Source organism: Pantherophis guttatus, chromosome 17 (genome assembly GCF_059756535.1).
Source record: "Pantherophis guttatus breed Tessera chromosome 17, ASM5975653v1, whole genome shotgun sequence".
Classification (NCBI taxonomy): domain Eukaryota; kingdom Metazoa; phylum Chordata; class Lepidosauria; order Squamata; family Colubridae; genus Pantherophis; species Pantherophis guttatus.
Genome location: NC_142079.1, coordinates 4,674,169 through 4,694,684, shown reverse-complemented (window position 1 = coordinate 4,694,684; position 20,516 = coordinate 4,674,169). Strand labels below are relative to the sequence as shown.

Sequence of the window (20,516 nt, the reverse complement as noted above, 5' to 3'; positions counted from 1 at the left end):
GTAATTTTGTTGCTTGTATCATTTGTATCCCACGACTATCATTTTGTACCTTATGATCCTTGATGAACGTATCTTTTCTTTTATGTACACTGAGAGCCTATGCACTGAAGACAAATTCCTTATGTGTCCAATCACACTTGGCCAATATTCTATTCTATTCTATTCTATTCTATTCTATTCTATTCTATTCTATTCTATTCTATTCTATTCTATTCCATTCCATTCCATTCCATTCCATTCCATTCCATTCCATTCCATTCCATTCCATTCTATTCTGAGCTCTCTGGAGCTTCTCATGATGTTTGCTGACCAATCCTGCACTGGTGACACCACGGCCAATCAACATTTTGCTCTGTTTCGTCCCATTTTTATTTATTTTTTTATTGTTGCTGTTGCCGTCGTTATTGCATCTGCTTGATATGGACCAAAGCTGTGTATAGAAGTTACATTTTCTCCTGTAAAAAAGTCATTTCCATCCAATTTGGCAACTTGTCCCAGTCTTGCCCTCACATCTGGATAATTGAACATGCTACATAAGACGGTGGAGGATAGAAAGTTCACCAGCGCTGGCCCGGATGGGACCATCTCTTCCATCTCATCTCCAGAGCTGATCCAGGCTGTTACAAGAAACCAGAAACATTCTGGTCATTCGCTCTTTTTTTGTTTTCTTTCATCTTGCAACGTAGGAGAACCTCAAATTGTCACACGGATGTCAAGCAAGGGGAGACAAAGGAGGTGGCATCTTATTGGCTAAAGGCCTGGTCCTTTTCAGGAGTGGCAGAAGCAATGGGAGCAATTGCCTTCCCCCCCCACTCTCCCAGCTTCAGACATGCCAAGATCTCCCAATGGATTGGTACTTTGCTTTCACCATGTAGGAGGACGATTGTTCTCCAAGGCTTCAGAATATGGGCAGGGGTGGGCTGCTGGGAGTTCGCAGGAGTTCGGGAGAACCTCTAGCTAAGATTCTGTGCAGTTCGGAGAACCCGCAAATCTCACTCCTGGCTGGCCCCGCCCACCTTGCCCCTCCCTTCCCAGGAGTCCCCACGTGACCTGTTTTGGATGCAGGTAAGTGCAGGGCACATGCAGAGGCTCAAGGAAGGTGAAAAAAGGGCCTACCGGAAGTTCGGGAAGGCTGGAAATGGGCCTGTTTCTGGCCTCCGGAGCCTGGGGAGGCCGTTTTTGTCCTCCTGGAGGCTCGAGAAAAGCCTCTGAAGCCTGGGGAGGGCAAAAATGCCCCCCCTCCAGCCGTGGTGCAGGAGGCCGACTAGGCCACGCCCACCATGACAATGCCCACCCAGCAACCAGGCAGAGAACCCCTTGCTAAAATTTTTGAAGCCCACCCCATTGTCAACGAAGGACCAAAAAAAGTAGAATAGCGAAAGGGATGCAGATATTCGGTGTCGCGGGACGCAAGGAATCCGTCCCTCTTTCCATCACCGCCCAAGCGGTCCAGAATCCAGGTCCAAAACTTGTCTATTTTGGTGTTTGAGGAGATGACGAGAAGATGATGTACGACCGACCGTCAGAAAGGTCCGCTTGTTCAAGAATTGTGGGTGGGAGTCAGTGGTGAATTTCAATTTTTTTTTACTACCGGTTCTGTGGGTGTGGTTTTGTGGGCGTGGTGTGGCTTGGTGGGTGTGGCTTGGTGGGCGGGGCAGGGGAAGGATACTGTAAAATCTCCATTCCGTCCCCACTCCAGGGGAACTGCAAAATCCCTACTTCCTCCCGATCAGCTGGGACTTGGGAGGCAGAAAGTAGATGGGAGCAGGGCCAGTCAGAATTTTTACTACCAGTTCTCCGAACTACTCAAAATTTCTGCTACCGGTTCTCCAGAACTGGTCAGAACCTGCTGAAACCCATCACTGGTGGGAGTATTATAAAGGACCAAGTATCTGGTTTATCCTGCAACGTATAATTGTGGGTTTGTTAAATAAATAGCCAACCAAAGGGAATCTGTGTGGATTATGGGAAAGGAGATCTTGTGGGCTTTCCCACTCTTCATCCGCTGTAGCTCCACTTAGAAAAACCTCCCCCATTTTGCAATATATATATATATATATATATATATTTAAGAAAAAACATTGCGGCCCCTCAACCTTTGGGACACCAGGAACCGGTTCCATGGAGAGGGTTTTTTTTCCACGAATTGGTGTGGTTTGGCATTCTGCCGACATCCTGCGGATGGGGCTTTGCTTGTTCGCACGGTCCGGTTTCTGACATGCCACGGACCGGTGCTGCTCCACGAACCGGGGTTGGGGGACCGCTGAACTAAGAGGGCAAACTTTGCATTTGATCAGTGAAAGAGGCTGGGAGTCAAGAGACAGAGCCAAAGAGACGAGGCCCTTTTAAGTTGCACGGAAGGTAGACACGACAAAGCCGGTCGACAACGGATCTACCCCGTTTGTGAAGCCACAATGTCTGCCCTTCCTTAGGTGCTCCACTTGGATCTTCTTTCCTGCTTCTCTGGACAGAGCCACAAAGGCAACCCGAGAAAAAAGCGAGGAACAGAGACAAAAGGAGGCAGGACAACCTGGACGTGAGATTTTGAGTAGTTGGAGGTGGAGGGTTTGATGGGGTACTGAGCTTTGAACCCATGGGAATGGCCAAGAAATATACACCTATGTAGGGAAAAAAAAAAAGAAGAAGAGAAGAGCAAAAAGCTTGCATGGGTCGTTGCTCACTCACAAAGCTTCTGATTTGTTTCTCCGGGGAGGGAACCCCGGGATCACGTTGCGAATCCTGCCAGGGATGGTGGAGGAAAGCACCCTGCATCCTCCATGGTTGGAAGTCAAGCTAGTCAAAGCGACTTGGGAAGGTGGAAGGAACCATCCCAAACACAGCTGCCTCACCAGTGGGCGAACACAAGACACGGACAGACAGATGGAGGAGAGGAGAGACAGGCAGTGGCTTGCGCTGCACAGGGTGAAATGGAGGCAGGAGGAACGTTGGGTGGAGGGAGGAAAAAAAAAACCCCGCACACCTTCTCAGTCCTTCAGGTTGGCTTCCAAGACCCCCTGGGCCGTCAGTTCAGCCAGGACATTGTCCAGATAGTTCAGGTCAGGATAGCCGTGGCCAGTGAGGTTGGAGCCAAATTCGGTTTTGTGGTGGATCTCGTTCCACACCACAGTGTCCGATTCACCAGTCGTGTTCGAGGTTCCGATGGTGAAGATGAGCCGGCGTTCCCAGGCCACAATGAGGAGTTTCAAAATCTGGAGGAGGAGAAGGTAATATATATATATATATATATATATTGACTTTCCACAACCTCCCCAGTTCCTTCTTCAGGCCCTGCTACTTCTCCAGCTTCTCATACTTTTTCTTCCTGGTCTTGTTCTCATTTGGCACTTCTACAGCTATTACCACTACTGTCTTCTGGTCCTTCTACTAACCATGATGTCTGGATGATTGGCTAGCCCCTGTCTTCTGGCCCTTGTCTAGCACCATGATGTCTATTCGATTGGCTAGCGCCTGCCTGGACTGCCACTGTCTTCTGGTCCTTCTACTACCATGATGTCTGGATGATTGGCTACCACTTGCCTGTCTATCTGGACCATGATTGTCTTCTGGTCCTTGTACTACCACAATGTCTGGTTGATTGGCAACCACTTGCCTGTCTATCTTGACCACGATTGTCTTCTGTCCTTCTACGACCACGATGTCTGGTTGATTGGTTACCACTTGCCTGTCTATCTGGACCATGATTGTCTTCTGGTCCTTCTACTACCACAATGTCTGGATGTTTGGCTACCACTTGCCTGTCTGTCTGGAAGTCCCACAGGTGGTAGCTAATCAACATCCTGGTGGTAGACAAGGACCAGAGGACAGTGATGGTGATAGATGTAGTGGTGCCAACTGAGAGCAACACGAGGAAGAAAGAGAATGTGAAGTACCAGGGCATATATAGGAATACCATCAACACAAAACAGAAGCAATGAGTTCACGAAGGCAAGGAACGGTGACTACTTAAGTATGTTCTACTTGAAGCCCACTAAGGTCAGGGAAAGGGACATAGTGGCTCAGTGGCTAAGACGCTGAACTTGTCGATCGAAAGGTCGGCAGTTCAGCAGTTCGAATCCCTAGTGTGCTGCGTAACTGAGGGAGCTCCCGTTCCTTGTCCCAGCTTCTGCCAACCTAGCAGTTCGAAAGCAAGTGAAAAATGCAAGTAGAAAAATAGGGACCCCCTTTGGTGGGAAGGGAACAGTGTTCCGTGTGCCTTTGGCGTTGAGTCATGCCAGCCACAGGACCATGGAGATGCCTTCGGATAGCGCTGGCTCTTCGGCTTTGAAACGGAGATGAGCACCGCCCCCTAGAGTCAGGAACGACTAGCACATATGTGCGAGGGGAACCTTTACCTTTACCTTTTAAGGTCAGGGAAAGGGAGCACTTACCTTTCTGCCTTTCTCATTGTCCGGAAGGTAACAGTGACGTGGGAATCCTCGTGCGGTGAACTTTTTCCCAGGATTTGGATGCTCTATGCCCTGCTTAAGCAAAAAAAAAAAAAAAAAGAGTTGGGAAAGGCAACAAAACACGCGTCTGTTCCACAATGTGTGTCTTATGGAAGGGAGTACAGATAATCCTCGATTTACAACCGGTTGAAGTTACAATGAAGTTATCATCCATTAGAAATGACAGGTAGCCGTGGTGGCGCAGTGGTTAGAATGCAGTACTGCAGGCTACTTCTGCTGACTGCCAGCAGTTTGGCAGTGCGATCCTGACTGTCTCAAGGTTGACTCAGCCTTCCGTCCTTCCGAGGTGGGTAAAATGAGGACCCAGATCGTTGGGGGCAAGAGGCTGACTCTCTAAACTGCTTAGAGAGGGCTGGAAAGCACTGTGAAGCAGTATATATGTCTAAGTGCTATTGCTATTGCAGGCAAACTCTGCCCATTGCCAGGAGTTCGATTTTTCACCGGCTCAAGGTTGACTCAGCCTTCCATCCTTCCGAGGTGGGTAAAATGAGGACTCAGATTGTTGGGGGCAAGATGCTGACTCTGTAAAGCGCTTAGAGAGGGCTGTAAAAGCACTGTGAAGCAGTATATAAATCTAATCTATCTACCTATCTATCTATCTATCCATTCATCCATCCATCCATCCATCCATCCATCCATCCCTCTATTGTCTGTCTGTCTGTCTGTCTGTCTATCTGTCTGTCTGTCACGGTGGCGCAGTGGTTAGAGTGCAGTACTGCAGGCTACTTCTGCTGATTGCTGATTGCTGGCTGTCCGCAATTTGGCAGTTCAAATCTCACTGGCTCAAGGTTGACTCAGCTTTCCGTCCTTCCGAGGTGGGTAAAATGAGGACCCAGATTGTTGGGGGCGAGCGGCTGACTCTGTAAACCGCTTAGAGAGGGCTGTGAAGCACTGTGAAGCGGTATATAAGTCTAAGGGCTATCACTATTGCTGTAGTCCGCAACAACGACCCTGAAAATAGGGACTTATGTCTATTTCTCACACTTACGCCTGTTGGAGCATCCCTAAAGACTAACTCAACCACTGCAGTGATTCACTTAACAAATGTGGCAAGAACGGTCGTAAAACGGGGCAAAACTCACTTATCACAAATGTTTCACTTAGCCATATACATTTCAGGCTCCATTGTACGTCAAAGGCTACCTGTAATGCATTCTCCTTCTCACCTGGATCCCCGCAGGAATGTTGTACACAATGCGGATAGTTTTGCAATCCGGATAGCCAGGGAGAGAGTGAGGGATAATGTGGAATTCCATCTTTCCAGGAGGCTGAGTTCCCGTCTTCTCCCCATAGATGGCCTTGCAAGTCGGGCACTGGAGACTCCCATCCTGGGAGGCAGAAGAAAGCGAGAAGGTGAGGAGGAGGTCTAAGGACTTATTTACAATCTTATTTCATTTTTCAACATAGTGACTAAATTAGTAGACCAGCACAATACTATGGACAAAATGTACTTAGACCGCTTTTATTATTATTTTTTTTTTTTACAAATAATTCAAAGCAACAAACACACATAATAGTTTTTCCTCTTCCTATTTTCCCCACAACAACAACAACAACCCTGTGAAGTGATTTGGGCTGAGAGAGAGGGACTGGCTCTAAGTCACGAGGCTGGCTTTCATGCCTGAGGTGGGATTAGAACTCACCGTTTCTTGGTGATTGGCCCAAAGTCACCCACTAAGCCTTCAGGCTTCAAATGGAACGATAACTCACTGTCTGCTGCTTTCTAGTCTTAACCACTAGACCAATCTTTCTTTCTTTCTTTCTTTCTTTCTTTCTTTCTTTCTTTCTTTCTTTCTTTCTGTCTGTCTGTCTGTCTTTCTTTCTTTCTTTCTTTCTTTTCCTCCCTTCCTTCTTCTTCCTTCCTTCCCTCTTTCTCTCTCAACTATCTATCATGTCTATATCCATCCATCCATCCATCCATATCTATCTATCTATCTATCTATCTATCTATCTATCTATCTATCTATCTCTATCTATCTATCTATCTATCTATCTATCTATCTATCTTCTATCTATTTATCATGTCTGTCTTTCTGTATCTCTGTATCTCTCTATATCTATCATCTATCTTTCTATTATCTATCTTATCTTATCTTAATCTCTATTTATCTATCTATTTATCATGCTTGTCTGTCTGTCTTTTTGTATCTATCTATATCTATCTATCTATCTATCTATCTATCAATCATCATGTCTGTCTTTCTGTATCTCTCTATATCTCTCTATCATCTATCTATCTATTATCTATTATCTATTATCTATTATCTATTATCTACTATCTACTATCTACTCTTCTCTTCTCATCTCATCTTATCTTATCTCTATCTATCTATTTATCATGTCTGTCTTTCTGTATCTATCTATCTATCTATCTATCTATCTATCTATCTATCTATCTATCTAATTTATATACTGGTCATCTCACTGTTTGGGGTGAGTCCATATATTTCTTTATTTATTTCTATTTCTTTTCTGTTTCCAAATTCTCTAAATTCTAAAGCCATTTGGGCTCAATTCTATTTTCCATGGGGTGGGGGAGGGAGATTGAGACTCTCTGCCCCCAAACCAATAATGACCCCTCCCCCCCCGATTCCCCCCAGCTACCCATTGGAATCCAGGCTCACCTTATTGCCGTTGTTGTACATGGCAACGAGACAAAGGAGGTGGTACATGTGCCCGCATTTCCCCAGTTTTCCTACCAGTTCCGGCTTGGCACCCTTGTGCCTGAGGATACCCTCATAACCCGAGGAGGACACCAATCTCTCCATGCAGATGGTACAGTCCTGTTGGGGGGGGAGAACAAATAGGGGGTGTCAGCAATAATTAATAAGGAGGGAAGTTGGATTCCAGGGAGCTGCAAAGCACTGGGAGTAAATTAAAAACAATGAATATGGACTAATAGGGAGGGACCTTGGAGGTCTTCTACTCTACTTCTAGCCCTAGTTCTAATCTTGTTCTAGAGACAGATTGTTGCTGGGAGATTGTTTGTGCCAAGGATGAACCAGTTATTTATTAGGAGCTTCATGTCGGCACTTTCCAAGTGCAGCCAACTCTGACCCCACGTAATTTACGCCCCAATCATGACCCTGTTTCCCCCCTGCCCCCCCAGGGTGTGTCATCAATCACATTCGCCAACTGGAGCAATTTCGAGGATTGTAGAAATCACTCCCCTCCGGCCGCTGTGGGTAACCCTAGGAGACAGCCTTGAGAGAGATATGTCTGGAATGTGCCTTTGTTCTTGGCTGCCGTGCTGCTTCGTTGGTTTCCCATCCCCCCTTGCCTATGGCAACTCGAGAGCAGGCCAGGGATGCTTTGCGAGTTGACAGAGAGATTACCTATAGATCCAATTCTTCTATCTTCAATCCCCCCAAAAACAATCACTGGAGTTAAGAGAGAGACTGGCCCCAAAATTTTGTGGTTCAGGCTGGGAACTGAATTCTGGGTTTCCCTGGTGGCAACCCAGCCTCTGAACCACTGGACATGCTCAAGCAATCTCTGTGGGTGGAAATACATATTCACCGGTGCCTTTCAGTGACTCAGAATCCTGAAATGTATCACAAACTATTTCATGATAATAACCTGCACCACCTTGGTGCAAATATAAGCACTTTCCTGTTGCTGGAAATTAAAACACCTGAGATCTCACGTCTAGCAGCTCCTTTGCTCCAAGTCATTTGCTTTCTATTTTTAATCCTTATTTCATCTCAAACCTCTTCTTCTTTTAAACACCTCGAGACTGCAGGATCTCTCCTCCTTTTACTCCGCAAACAGCCTTGCAAAGTACGCTAAAACATAGAATAATAGGGTTGGAAGAGACCTTGGAGTCCAACTTCCTTCTCAAGCAGGATACCCTATATCACCCCAGACAAGTGGCTGTCCAATCTCTTCTTGAAAAGCTCCAGTGATGGATTTATATTTACCGACAAAGAAATAAAGGGAGGCTAGTATAGAATCTATTTCAAGCTATTTAGCTCTCATCAGCTAGCCATACCCTTTCTGGGACTCAAATCCTGGCTGCTTGCATATTAGGTAGATGTATTAACCTCTAAGCCACGGGCTCTCCTCATTTTGTCAGCTGTACCAGGGGAGAGATTAAGTGTTTTTTTTTTTTCAATCAGGGCAACCTGGTCTACCCAAATAATGGGAAGGAGGATACTTCGCAGGCATTCATTTTCACGACAAACTATTTTTGTGTTGAATTTATATTTACTGACGAAGAAATAAAGGGAGACTAGTCTCTTTATTTTAGATTCTTTACTAGTCTGTACTAGTAAAGTCCCTTTATTTCTTCGTCAGTAAATATACCATATTTTTCGGAGTATAAGACGCACCTTTTCCCCCAAAAAAGAGGGTGAAAATCTGGGTGTGTCTTATACTTCAAATGTAGCCTTGCCCAGCCTCTCAAACGAAGGTTTCAGAGGCTGAAAAAAGCCTCTGAAAGGAAGCTCCAGAAAAAAAGCCTCCAAATAGAGCTTCAGAAAAAAAAGCCTCTGAAAGAAGCTTCAGAAAAAAAAGCCTCCAAATAGAGCTTCAGAAAAAAAAAGCCTCTGAAAGAAGCTTCAGAAAAAAAGCCTCCAAACAGAGCTTCAGAAAAAAAGCCTCCAAACAGAGCTTCAGAAAAAAAGCCTCCAAACAGAGCTTCAGAGGCTTTTTTTCTGAAGCTCTGTTTAGAGGCTTTCAGAGGCAGGAAAAAAATTTTTTTTTCTGAAATGAAGTTTCAGAGGCTGAAGAAAAAGCAAGGCACAGAGCTCAATGAACCTGTTGCTAAAATTCACCTCTGGGAACAGCTGATTGGGGGTATTCCGGGAAGGCCGATCCACCCGCCAATCATCTTTTTTCTTATTTTCCTCCCCAAAAGCTAAGGTGCGTCTAATACTCCGGTGTGTCTGATACTCCGAAAAATACAGTAAATTTAACGCAAAAATAGTTTGTCATGAAAGTGATTGTCTGCGAAGGCTCCTGGATTGGGGCCGAAAGGTGAAAGGAAACCAGTATGCTCCATCCCACATTTGGGACACCAGGTTGCCCTGATAGGAAAAACACTCCAGTGATGGATCACCAGCGGTGGGTTTGACATTATGTTACTTCCAGTTAGCCATGCGCGTGCCCAGTTTGCACGCACACCTGCCTTCCACACATGTGCCCGGCCTAAAAAATGTGCCTAAATAGGATGGCATTTCCGCTACCAGTTCGGGCGAACCGGTTTGAACCAGCTGAATACCACCTCTATGGTGGTATAACTTCAGAAGGCAAGCTGTTCCACTGATGGATTGTTCTTAACGTCATGAAATACTACATTGGGAAGAGGGATCAATCGACTCATGTCTGGCTATTTGACCCTTTTTCTACCACAATGGTGTGTCAGAAAATAGGGTAACTCACCTCGTCGGGAGGGTTCTTCACTTTCTGGATGTAACGTCGCACCACATCCTCAGGGTTTCTGCCTGGAGAGAAGAGAAGAGTCAGTGCTGACTCAAAGGCACGAATACACCCACACCCATAGAGACAATGGAAATTGTCTTCTTAGACACGGTGACTGCTGCTGTTAGTTCACTGCTCTAGTCCTCATGAAAACCATTTTATGCCTCTCCATTCCCACCTGCGCCAATCAGTTTCAGTCAAACCAATGCAAAGTCTGATCCTATCCAGAGCCAAACAGTTGACTCTCTACGGCCTTTCAGAATTTCCCACAGTGCTCAGGGTACTTGATGCGGCATGCCACCTGGTTAGGATGCAAAATGGCCGCCAACCCTAAAAGGGTCCAAAAGGCAGTGCCCAGCGTGAGACCCCACATTTTAATCCCTCAGAGACCAAGGAGGAAGACAGCTTACTCTTCTTCAAATGTTTCTTCTTGGTTTTACGGCAAATGCCGGTAATGCCCGGCACGGCCTTCATGTCACTCTTGTTGACAGGCGGCGGGTGCAAGATGGGCTTTGGAGCTCGCGTCAGACAGACGGGCAAACCTGCTGCACACATCAAGATGCCGGTCATTCCTGGAAGAGAGAAAGAAAGTGATTCTAACAAAACTAATCCCATATGTTTTGATTTAACAGACCTTTGGATTTAACAGACCTTTGGATTTAACAGACCTTTGGATTTAACAGACTTTTGGATTTAACAGACCTTTGGATTTAATAGATTTTTGGATTTAACAGACTTTTGGTTTTAACAGACTTTTGGATTTAACAAACCTTTGGATTTAACAGACATCTGGATTTAACAGGCATGACGTCCTGTCAAACAGTTTGTTAAATCAAAGTTTTCACTGTTCCTTAATAAAAAAAAATCAGACGGGAGCACCTTTTCTGTCTAGCATATTTTACTAAAAAGGCATCATTTCATTTACTACTTTTACCTGCCAAGGCAGGGTGGACTGGACCAGTTCCATTCAGATTCTTCACTGGGAGAGCAGGAACCCTGGAAGAGAAAGATGGAGGAGATTTGAACAGGAATCCCTTGAAGGAACGCATGCTTTTGGAACATCCCAAAAGGATATTATTTTACCCTTCAAAATCTTCCCTTGCAGCCTTGCCAAGCACCTTAGTCCACCTGGCTTTCAAACAAACAAACAAATCACTTTCTCATAGTAGACAATGTATCTACTCAGGTTGAGTATGTTGGGTTCTCAGAATTTGGTTGATTTCCTGCAGATGTTTCATAACCAGGGTAGGTAACAGCATCAATATCCCAAAAATTCAAAATACTATTTTTCCCCCTGGGAATTCTTTGTAAAATATTCTTTAATTTGAAAGTTCTGATCCAGCTGGTCTCCTCCTCCTCCTCCTCCTCCTCCTCTTCCCCCCTCCCTTTCCCTTCTCCTCCACCTATTCCTTCTCCATCTCCTCCACCTCCCCTTCCCCTTCCCTTTCCCTTCTCCTCCACCTATTCCTTCTCCATCTCCTCCACCTCCCCTTCCTCTTCCCTTTCCCTTCTCCTCCACCTATTCCTTCTCCGTCTCCTCCACCTCCCTTCTTCTCCTTCTCTTTAGACTCTGTGTTTGCACTTGTGTGTGTTAGTATATATGGGTATGTGCATCGGTCAGTGTACAAATATGTGTCTATGTGTATGTATGTGGTTGTGGGCATATATGGTTATTTAACAGATTAACAGAGTTGGAAGGGACTTTATAGGTCATCTAGTCCAACCCCCTGCCCAAGTAGGAGACCCTACACCATTCCATACAAAGGGCTGTCCAACATCTTAAAAGCGTCCAGTGTTGGAGAATTCACAACTTCTGAAGTTTAAGTCGTTCCACTGGTTAATTGTTCTCACTGTCAGGAAATTCCTCCTTAGTTCTAAGTTGCTTCTCTCCTTGATTAGTTTCCACCTGTTGCTTCTTGTCCTGCCCTCAGGTGCTTTGGAGAATAGCTTGACTCCCTCTTCTTTGGGGCAACCCATGAGATATTGGAACACTGCTATCACGTCTCCCCTAGTCCTTCTTTTCATTAAACTAGACATACCCAGTTCCTGCAACCGTTCTTTATGTTTTAGCCTCCAGTCCCCTAATCATCTTCCTTGCTCTTCTCTGATACAGATGTTCTCAAGGATTATAAGCAGATAAAGAGAACATTGACTTTGTCAAACATTCATCAGTAAACTGTTCCTTTGTCACCAGCAGGATTAACTCCCGACCGATTCCTCTCTAGCGCAACCAGATGGCCGACCACATTTCGCTTGCAACTCAGGGGTCTTTGGTGGAAGGGCCTGCAAAAACATAACCAACCCCCCCACTTCCCCCGCCCCCCCCAGCAAAATTCTCTTCATCCTCCAGATGGTCTTACAAGCAGAGCTGCTAAAAATAACCACATTCCCCTTCTCTGCCAACAGGGCTGGTTTTGACAACTACGATGAGTTATTTCTCAAAGAAAGACACTCCCACCGTGTGTGTGTGTGTATGTTTTCCTAGTTTTATTCTCACGACGACAACTATGTCTGGAACCCGCACTGCATATCGGACGTTATTACAATTGAGCGCGTCCAGAAATATTTCGCAAGAAGAGTCCTCCACTCCTCTGCTCGTAACACAATACCTTATGCCACCAGACTTGAAATTTTGGGCTTAGGCAATTTAGAACTACGCCGCTTTCGGTATGACCTAAGAGTAGCTCATAAAATCATCTGCTACAATGTCCTATCTGTTAATGACTACTTCAGCTTCAACCACAACAATACACAAGCACACAACAGATGCAAACTTAAAGTGAACCGCTCCAAACTCGATTGCAGAAAATATGACTTCGGTAACAGAGTTGTTAATGCCTGGAATGCACTACCAGACTCTGTGGTCTCATCCCAAAACCCCCAAAACTTTAACCTAAAACTGTCTACTGTTGACCTCCCCCCATTCCTAAGAGGCCTGTAAGGGACGTGCATAAACGACTAGCACGTATGTGCGAGGGGAACCTTTACCTTTACCTTTTAACCATGGTGTGGAGATACTTGACAAAGGCCCCAATATCACAATTCAGGTAGTCCTCAACTTATGACCATTGGAAGGAAGTGTCTTAGAACTAACCTTCACCTTTGCTACAGCGTCCCCACGGACATGATCAAAATTCGGATGCTTACAAATGGCATGTATTTACGGCGCATCCCACGGTCTCATGAATGTCATTTGCAGCTACTCAGGGGGCAACTGACAAGGAAAATCAATAGGAGAGAAGCCGGATTCACTTAAGAACCATGTGGCAAAAAAAAGAGAAAAAGGTAAAAATGTTAACTGGGAGCCAAATTTCCTTCTTTGGCATCATTTTTGGGCCAAAATACCTGATTTTCACCTGCTGTCAGCAACTAACCTTACTACTCTGTTCCTAGCCTGGATCTCCAAATATAACTTGCAGGAGCGCTGGTTCCAGACATTCAAAGTCCCCTAAAAAATGCAAAACTCACAATCTAAAATGATCGCTGCACCCTTCAAGCACGGTAACCTGCTCGCACTCTTAAAGGTAAAGGTTCCCCTTGCACATATGTGCTAGTCGTTCCCGACTCTAGGGGGCAGCGCTCATCTCCGTTTCAAAGCCGAAGAGCCAGCGCTGTCCGAAGACGTCTCCGTGATGATGTGGCCGGCATGACTCAACGCCAAAGGCGCACGGAACGCTGTTACCTTCCCACCAAAGGTGGTCCCTATTTTTCTACTTGCATTTTTTTAACATGCTTTCGAACTGCTAGGTTGGCCGAAGCTGGGACTAGTCACGGGAGCTCACCCCGTTACGCGGCACTAGGGATTCGAACCGCTGAACTGCCGACCTTTCGATCGACAAGCTCAGCATCTTAGCCACTGAGCCACCACGTCCCTCCTCGCACTCTTACACAGACACATACAAAAAAAACTCCACACGTTCTTCCTCTCCGACTCCTTTTTTTTTTGCTGACAGTGACAGTCATCTCCGGTGCCGGCAGCAGTAAATCTCAGGACAGCAATTTGCCCATTGGCTCATCTTACCTAGTTGTTGACATAGCAGATCCTGCAAGGAGGAATAATCGTTGTGTAACATTCACAATCGCAACAGCCAAAAGAAAAAAGAAAAAAAAAACCCGAACAGCACTAGAAGGAAGTGCGTGCGAAGTGCAGCAAGAAAACAATGTTTGCAGGTGCTTAGCTTTTCTGGGTGTAAAAGGAACTTGCTCTAAACCTTCGCCACTTTCATTTTGACTAACAAATAAATATAAATAGCCCTTTCTAGTATGCCAACCTGAAAAAAAAAGTCTCTCTTCTGTAAATTGAGAAGATTTAGAATAACAGAGTCGAAAGGGACCCTTGGAGGTCTTCTAGTCCAACCCCCTGCTTAGGCAGGAAACCCTCCACCACTTCAGACAAATGGTTGTCCAACATCTTCTTAAAAACTTGCAGTGTTGGAGCATTCACAACTTCTGGAGGCAAGTTGTCCCACTGATTAATTGTTCTAACTGTCAGGAAATTTCTCCTAAATTGCTTCTCTCCTGGATTAGTTTCCACCCATTGCTTCTTGTCCTGCCCTCAGGTGCTTTGGAGAATAGCTTGACTCCCTCTTCTTTGGGGCAGCCCCTGAGATATTGGAAGACTGCTATCATGTCCTTCTTTCCTAGTCCTTCTCTTCATCAAACTAGACATACCCAATTCCAGCAACCGTTCTTCCTATGTTTTAGCCTCCAGTCCCCTAATCCTCTTTGTTGCTCTTCTCTGCACCCTTTCTAGAGTCTCCACATCTTTCTTACACCGTGCGACCAAAACTGGATGCAGGATTCCAAGTGTGGCCTTATTACCAAGGCCTTATAAAATGGTATTAACACTTCATGTGATCTTGATTCTATCCCTCTGTTGATGCAGCCTAGAACTGTGTTGGCTTTTTTGGCAGCTGCTGCGCACGGCTGGCTCCTATCTAAATGGTTGTCCACTAGTACTCCAAGATGTTTGACTAATAGATGTTTGACCCATATGTTTGACTAACGACTAATTCTATGCCAAAATGCACTGTATGGCATAACTATGAACAAATACCTGGGTTGGCTCTCCCAAAGGTGCTTTTTTCAAGAGGCAGCTGGACCTTCAGGTTTTTCTTTGAAGACGTTTTCACTTCTCATCTAAGAAGCTCCTTCAGCTCTGACTGGATGGTGGGGAGATGAAGAAGCTTCTTAGATGAGAAGTGAAAACGTCTTCGAAGAAAAATCCGAAAGTCCAGTTGCCTGTTGAAAAAAGCACCTTTGAGATAACCATGACCTGGATGGCCGAGAACCTCCATGGACACTTTGATGGCTCTTTTTATTTTAGCAATATGTAGTGTTTTCGTGCAATGTTTTCTCTTTCTCTTCCCATTTTATTTTCCTCTTAATGTTTTATGCTGGTTTTGATTAAGGGCCGGAATGAAAGGTTGAAGATCTTTCTCGCCTTTAACCATTGTTTAGGGAGCTTTAACGTCCGTGAAGTGAGTTTTAATGCTTTAAGAGCCTTGATTGTACAGTGGTTTAATGCACCCTCTTATTAACACAGCTGCCTGCAGTTACTGCAGGTTCGAATCTCGCCAGGCTCAAGGTTGACTCAGCCTTCCATCCTTTCTAAGGTAGGTAAAATGAGGACCCAGTTTGTGGGGACAATAAGCTGACTTTGTATAAAATATACAAAAGAATGAAGGCTATTGCTTAACGCATTGTAAGCCGCCCTGAGTCTCCAGAGAAGGGCGGCATATAAATCAAATTTAAAAAAAAAATGCTTGAAACAAATAAATAATTTTTGTGAGCAGAAGGCTGGAGATATCGGCTCTGGCCCCTGCCTTATTTCTGTCATAAAAAGGGGGAAAGGACTCTGGAAAAATTCTTGGTTGCTTTGTACGCAGAAGAACCGAGAGCTGGGTTTAGATATTGTGCTATTTATTATGAATAAATATGCTATTATTCAGACAGAGCTCATAAATTCGTAGGGGGAAAAAAAAGAGTGACGTGAGCCTATTTGCCAAACGCAAAGATGCTGATCTGAAAACACAGCCTACAATCCTTTGTCCGGGACCAAAAAAAAAGGAGCCTTGGTAGTACAGTGGTCTAAGGCACCCTGTTATTAAGCTGGTTATTAAGACCAGCTGCCTGCAATTACTGCAGGTTCGAATCTCGCCAAGGCTCAAGGTTGACTCAGCCTTCCATCCTTTCTAAGGTAGATAAATTGAGGACCCAGTTTGTGGGGGCAATAAGCTGACTTTGTATAAATATACAAAAGTATGAAGGCTATTGCTTAACGCATTGTAAGCTGCCCTGAGTCTCCGGAGAAGGGCGGCATATAAATCAAATTAAAAAAAAAACAAACCCATGAAATAGATTAAGTTCCTCCAAAACTACAAAATCATTTACTGTAGGAGACCTCATGAGATGGCCATTGGCCAAAGTTTGGTCAGATGCTGGAAAATGTGTAGGGAAAGGCTCAATCTCTCTGTAGAACATCTGTTGAAGAAGATGACGTGAAGGGAACAATGAAACAATGAACAATGAAAAGAGGCAGTGAAACACAGCTATGGGAGGCATAAACATCTGGACAACGATACCTTCCATCCCCTATGGATCCCCTATGGATATAGACAGAACAGAAGAGCTGTGCGGATAGTTAATGACTGGCTGGCTGGCGATAGGTAGACAAATGGATAATGGAGAGACGATAAACAGATAAGTGAGGGAAAGACAGATTGATAGAAGATAGGTAGTTATGTAGATAGGTAATAGAGAAGGGATTGATAGATGAGGAAGTAAAAATAAATAATATATAGATGGTGATGATGACAAAAAGACGACAGAACAGAGTGAGATAAATAATGTGCAAAGGATAGATAGATAGATAGATGAGAGATCAATAGATGAGAGATAGAGAGATAGATAGATAGATGAGATAGATGGAAGATCAATAGATGAGAGATAGATAGATAGATAGATAGATGAGATAGATGAGAGATAAATAGATGAGAGATAGAGAGATAGAGAGATAGAGAGATGAGATAGATAGATAGATAGATATAGATAGATGAGATAGATGAGAGATAAATAGATGAGAGATAGAGAGATAGATGAGATAGATGAGAGATAAATAGATGAGAGATAGATAGATAGATAGATAGATGAGATAGATGATAGATAAATAGATAGATAGATAGATGAGATAGATGAGAGATCAATAGATGAGAGATAGAGATATATAGATAGATAGATGAGATAGATGAAAGATCAATAGATGAGAGATAGATAGATAGATAGATAGATAGATAGATAGATAGATGAGATAGATGAGAGATCAATAGATGAGAGATAGAGAGATAGAAAGATAGATAGATGATATAGATGAAAGATCAATAGATGAGAGATAGATAGATAGATAGATAGATAGATAGATAGATAGATGAGATAGATGATAGATAAATAGATAGATAGATAGATGAGATAGATGAGAGATAAATAGATGAGAGATAGAGAGATAGAGAGATAGATAGATGAGATAGATGAAAGATCAATAGATGAGAGATAGATAGATAGATAGATAGATAGATAGATAGATAGATGAGATAGATGAGAGATAAATAGATGAGAGATAGAGAGATAGAGAGATAGAGAGATAGATAGATGAGAGAGATGAAAGATCAATAGATGAGAGATAGATAGATAGATAGATAGATAGATAGATAGATAGATAGATGAGATAGATGATAGGTAGGTAGGTAGATGATAAATAGATGATAATAATATTTCTATTTTTCTTATTGTTGGAACAGCTGGTGAAATTCTAAGGGCAGCTATTTTTTAAATCGCTTATGATGATGATGATCGTCATCATCGCTTTAATTATTAGCTTAAGCTTTTAATAACTTACAAAATAAATTAAACGCTGAATAAATAATTAAATATTTAGCTGAACCGCAGAGTAAATTATTAATAACATCCAACCACATTAGACTTCCGTCTAAAAAGCATCGTCCCAAATGCCATTGCCATTGTTATTAATACCGGGACCAGTAGTAATACTGCTAGGAATAGCCATGTAGCAATAGTAATAATATACAGATCATAATATATTCCACGCGTGTAAAACCATCCCTGACGATAAAGCAGGAAACATTGTTTTTGAAAAGAACATCGCGAGAAAGCAGATTTTTCAGGTGCCTATTAAAACATGCTAAGGAACTTATTTCGTATTTCAATAATTGCAGACGGCAGTAACAATTGGCTTTTAGTATGTATGGCTGATTGTTGTAACTCCTCTGAGTGAACTCTGAATAGCTTTTCTCTGTGATTAAACAAGGATGCTTAACTGGGGCACTTATATTTGAACTAAAAGCTAACAATCTTGACAGCATTTGGGGGAAGCCCAAAAGAGGTTTAAATTCAAATATTGAATTCAATATTGCGCATAAATTGCTTATGCGCAATATTGGAAAGGAAATAATGTACCACCAGAGGGATTAATTATTCAAAAAATATTGGAGTGTGCCAAAATGAATAAATTAACTTTAGAATTAATAGAAAAAGAAGATTCAGAATATTATGCGGTGTGGGATAGATGGTATAGGTGGATTGATAACCGAAATAAAAACAAATAATGTTTAGAAGAAAGTTAGGCTTTTTTTCAGGCAGCCAGCAAGCACTCTGCTGCCCATTGGGAGACTAAGAAGACTAAGATAGATCTATTTCGGACTTATTAGTCCTCATCAGTTAGCCACACCCTCATCCCATGTATCCTCCCTGTAAAGGTACAGTATTTGTTTTTTTTTCTTTTCGTAGGCCTTTATGTGTATTTCTCTTTAGCCAGGTTCTTCCTACGTAAACCAAGATTTTTATGCAGCCCTGGTTCAGTGAAATCACTGAAAGCTAAATCCAAAAATTCCTGGAAGCTTGGCATTCAGACAAATCGGCTATCAACAGACACACAGAGATAAGTTACATTTACTCACCATTCAAAATAAAAAGCTAAGAAGGAAGGAAACAAAAAGACCAAACCGCATACTCTCCAGCAGCCAATACCCAGATAAGCAGGGATTAACACCAGACAAACAATCAAGAAGAAAGCAATATCCTAATCAAATACCAAGGGGAAAATTACAACTCCACCAACGTTGGCAGGACAAGTTATTGTATGTAAAGAAGGAGCCAACCTCGCACTCAGTAGCACTGTTGAGGTTACCTAGTAAGGAAATGAAATGTCTGCAAACAAATTATTATGCTCAGAGAGCACCAAGTTGGGTATTGAAACATCTACAAGAAAACCACCAAGCTCAGAGAGCACCAAGGATCCTACAGTCTTCCTCCTCCTCTTCCTCTTCCTCCTCTTCCTCCCCCCCCACAAACGTCACTCCCTTCTAGCACTGATGATGTTACCTAGTTTAAATTTTAAATTTTAAACATAAATTTTTAATCTGTTTAATTAAGGGGGTATTTTAAAATTCAGCCTAAATTATTTAATTTGTTTTAATTTATTTTAGATTTTGTATTTCCTGTGTTTTATCTTCTGGCTGTTCACCGCCCTGAGTCCTTCGGGAGAAGGGCGGTATAGAAATTTAATAAAATAAATAAATAAATAAATGAAATGTTTGCAAGAAAACAAGAAAGCTCAGAGAGCACCAAGGACCCCACAGTCCTCGTTCTCCTCCTCCTCCTCCTCCTCCTCCTCCTCCTCTCCACAAATCTCACTTCCTTCTAGCACTGATGACGTTACCTAGTTGGGCTGTAAAACATCTGCAAGGAAACCACCCAGCTCAGAGAGCACCGAGGACTCTGCGGTCCTCTTTATTTTCATCCTTGACCATTTGACCTCGATGCGTTGGTGGAACACCAAAAGTTTCCGACACTTACCCTGGTGGGATGGAGGCTCTGCTACTTAAGATGGCGGCACGCTGTGTCCCAGGCCGGTTCAGGTTATTTTGACCGGGCACTTGTGTTGTATTGTTAGGTGCGCTCTGGCTTCGGGAGAAAGTGGCGGTAGCTTGCATCCCGTTGGCAGAACGGGACTGCTCCATCTTGGACATCCCTCCCGCTTGGACGGCGCCCAAAGACCACAACGCCGTCCCGTTGAAAGTATTGCTCTGGCGGACGGCCAAGGTCCCGTTGCTATTGCCCGAATACACCTTCCGGCGTTGGGAGGCCAAGATGGCATTTGACGCTGCCCGGGTGCTGTTGACCAGCAGACACTGCTGACACGAACAAGGATGGCCGGAATTGGTCCCCACCGGCCAGGATTGAGATTTCGGGATGGAGCCCATGATGAGCGGGTAAGCTAAGTCCATGCGTCTCCGGAGACGGCGCTTCCTCTGCGTCTGGCGGTTCACCTGCGACATGCTGTTGAAGTAAATCAGGTAGCAGAAGCCCAAGGAGGAGAGGTCCAGCCACGGATGCTGCTTCTCGTAGGCGTTCTGGATGGTGATGCAGATGTCCATGTCGTAAGGCGTCCAGGAGTTGTTGTCGTTCTCCCATTCCCACACCACCCCTTTGCCAGGAGCGGAAGAAGGATCGTAAAAATTCCTCCGGACCGGGCGCATGGTCCCTGCGAGAAAAGGAGACCACCAAGTGATATTAACGGATGCAGCACAGGAAATGGAAGCCCCCACCCACCCC

General features: G+C 44.0%; 1 protein-coding gene across 1 annotated transcript in view; it reads right to left on the bottom strand.

The window, feature by feature from the left end:
* Positions 1-345: 345 nt before the first annotated feature.
* Positions 346-20,516, bottom strand: part of DTX1 (deltex E3 ubiquitin ligase 1) — a 41,190-nt gene continuing 21,019 nt past the window's right edge. Inside the window, exons 2-9 of the mRNA XM_087880547.1 lie at positions 19,758-20,445; positions 10,822-10,883; positions 10,298-10,459; positions 9,849-9,910; positions 7,091-7,249; positions 5,633-5,794; positions 4,389-4,478; positions 346-3,209 (exon numbers count right to left, since the gene is read on the bottom strand). Of these exons, the coding sequence (XP_087736673.1) occupies positions 2,985-3,209; positions 4,389-4,478; positions 5,633-5,794; positions 7,091-7,249; positions 9,849-9,910; positions 10,298-10,459; positions 10,822-10,883; positions 19,758-20,445 (1,610 nt within the window). The 3' untranslated portion in view covers positions 346-2,984. The remainder of the gene's footprint in view (positions 3,210-4,388; positions 4,479-5,632; positions 5,795-7,090; positions 7,250-9,848; positions 9,911-10,297; positions 10,460-10,821; positions 10,884-19,757; positions 20,446-20,516) is intronic.